Source organism: Fonticula alba (genome assembly GCF_000388065.1).
Source record: "Fonticula alba strain ATCC 38817 unplaced genomic scaffold supercont2.3, whole genome shotgun sequence".
Classification (NCBI taxonomy): domain Eukaryota; order Rotosphaerida; family Fonticulaceae; genus Fonticula; species Fonticula alba.
The window spans coordinates 2749489-2752023 of NW_009242973.1; the positions used below are offsets into that span (position 1 = coordinate 2749489).

Consider the following 2535-nt stretch of genomic DNA (forward strand, 5'->3'; position numbering starts at 1 on the left):
GGTAGGAAGGGGGGGGGGGGGGCGGGGGGCGCGGGGGCGGGGGGATGCAGGCGCCGAAATTAACAAAAGGGATAGTGACACCCCACAGTTCAAATAGCGGCGTGATTCGAAATGGGAGGTCCCTAGCGTGTGACCTTTTGGTCATGTGCGGCCCTGTCAGCAGCACACTTTCAGGCATATCTCCCCCTGTCGCGTTTGCCTGGTTCTGAATCGTCCTCCAGGAAAGGGCGGAGATCTGCGAAGGATAAAAAGTGGGCAGGCCAAAAGAAATAAAAATAGCAGAAACCCCCCGGGCCATCCACGTATCAAGAAAAAGCACGAAAGAAAAGGCTGTCTGTGAAGGTATTCGTATTTGGTCATCGACATGATACACCCCCTGCTGAGAGGAGGGAGGTGCACAGGAGAGAAGGCCCAAGGGAGGAGAAGGAGCAATCACCTGGGTACATGGGAGAGTTGTGACCCCTCCCGTAGGGACCCCCCCCCCCCCACCCTATTAGCTGGGCCTCTTTTCCTCCCTTCCTTCGCTTGCGGCGTTGAAGGGGCCTTTCGCTGGCCACCAATCGCGGCAAAGGGGCCCCCCTTGCCTAAAGGAAAGAACACGGAGGGAAGAGGGGAAAATGCAGAAAGGGACGGAAAGGGAGATATCCCCGGGCGCGTGCGGTGCCGACATTGGTGAACAGGTGGCGCGCAATGCTGATGGTACAGGAGATGATGGGTCGTCGACGAAGGGGCGGGGGGGACCCTTACTTGGCCTCCTCGTCCATGGTGGCACGCTTCTCGAGCTTGAGCTTGTCCCCGGTCAGACGCTGTTGGCGCGACAACCGGAAAGCAGGGGGCAGCAGCACACAGGCGACAGGGGAAGAGAGACGGACAGAGGGGAGGAGGACAGGGAGGCGTACAGGAGAAGAGCGTGTCAGTCTCAGGGGAGGAGGGCAGGGGGGGGGGGCTGAGAAAGTGGCAATTGCCAGCAGGGCCAAACAACTTGCTCCCCAGCATGGCATAGGAGCGAGGCGCACGCACCTGGTAGATGTCGTTGACGTCCTGGGTGACCGAGATGAAGTGAGAGGTGGCATCGTAGGACTTGGACACGAAGATGTTCGAAGAGCGACCATCGTCGAGAGGGACGCAGACGTCGTAGATCTTGACGAACCTGATCAGGAGGGGAGCAGAAGGACACGAGAGTCAGCAAGAGGGGATACGCGAAAGGAGATGGATGAATGGGGACACAGAGCGAGAGAGAGAGAGAGAGAGGGGGGGGGAGAGAGACAGCCATCAGGCAGCCACTGCATGAGGGGAAGAAGAGCATGCAGGGGCGCGCGACACGCACTTCTCCACAATCGGGCCAAGGAGGTTGAGGGCAATCTGGATCTCGCGCTCCGGGTCGTTGGTCTCGACGACGGTAGACACAATGGCGATGTAGTGGCCCTTGGCGGCGACGTCATGGGCGTAGGAAGTGACGGCGACATAGATGTCATGCTTGCGGCCGACCTGGCTCATGGGGATGATGAGCTGCAGGGAGTCGGCGTTGTCGGTGTTGGGGACCGGGTTGTTGAGGATGCAAATGGCACGGATGACGCGGTTGGTGACCTTGGTCTCGATGCCGCCGGAGGCAGCGTACGAGGGGTCGCAAATGACGGCCGAGCACTTGGCCATCTCGTCCTTGGAGCTGACACCGATCACCTTGCCATCCTCACCGCGGACAATCTTGATGTCAGGCATGGCCAGCATGTAGGTGCCGCCGAAGACGGCAGACAGGCTGAAGGCAGCAGACGAAGGGGGGGGGAGGGGAGAAAAGGCGGAGGTCAGAGGGGCACATGCACACACGGTGGGCGCGGCTACGGGGGGGGGGGGGGGGAGCGGAGGAGATATGGCAGCCGGGAGATGGCCGGAGAAGACGCACCGGGCAAAAGACTGAGGGAGCTCGCCCAGACCGTAGCGGGGGTAGATGTAGGGGGAGGTGCTGGCACGACGGAGAGAGGTCGAGTAGAGGACCATGGCATTGTAGATCTCGCTGAAGGGCAGCTGCAGGAAGGAGTCATCCTGGAAGAGGCACATCGAGTGGCCGATGATCTCCTGCACGTCAGGAGTGAGCTTGAAGTACTTGAACACGTCGGAGGCGGTCATCTTCTTGAAGTCCAGGTTGTCGTGGGTGCTCGGGTCGGCCGGGTCATACTTGGCGATGAACTCGAAGAAGGAGCGCGCGCGGATCTTCTCCATGAAGCCAAAGAGCGAGGACATGAGGGCCTCGTTGGGAGTGGCGGGGATCTTAAAGGGGAGGGAGGGCGGGGTCAGGAGGGAGCACAAAGCAAGTGCGAGGACAAGTGACCGGGAGGAGCGGGGGGGCATATGAAAGAGACGAGCGACGAGAGGCGCACCGGAAAGACCGCCCGAAAGGATGACGGCCACAATGAGCAGGACCGTCGAGACCACGAGCGCCAGGAGCCGGTTCCGGGGCCACGAATTCAGGACAATCGCCTCCATGGCTCACGGGGCGGGGCTGACGATGGAGCGAAGGGCGACGGCGCGGGGAGGGGG

The 2535-nt window shown here is 61.1% G+C and overlaps 1 protein-coding gene across 1 annotated transcript in view; it reads right to left on the minus strand.

Annotated features, from left to right (window-relative positions):
• Positions 1 to 743: 743 nt before the first annotated feature.
• The window catches only part of H696_02370 (hypothetical protein), a gene marked incomplete at both ends in the record, with an annotated part of 2203 nt that continues 411 nt past the window's right edge, over positions 744 to 2535 (minus strand). Inside the window, 5 exons of the mRNA XM_009496271.1 lie at positions 744 to 806; positions 1021 to 1150; positions 1328 to 1756; positions 1901 to 2265; positions 2365 to 2475. Coding sequence (XP_009494546.1) covers positions 744 to 806; positions 1021 to 1150; positions 1328 to 1756; positions 1901 to 2265; positions 2365 to 2475 — 1098 coding nt within the window. The remainder of the gene's footprint in view (positions 807 to 1020; positions 1151 to 1327; positions 1757 to 1900; positions 2266 to 2364; positions 2476 to 2535) is intronic.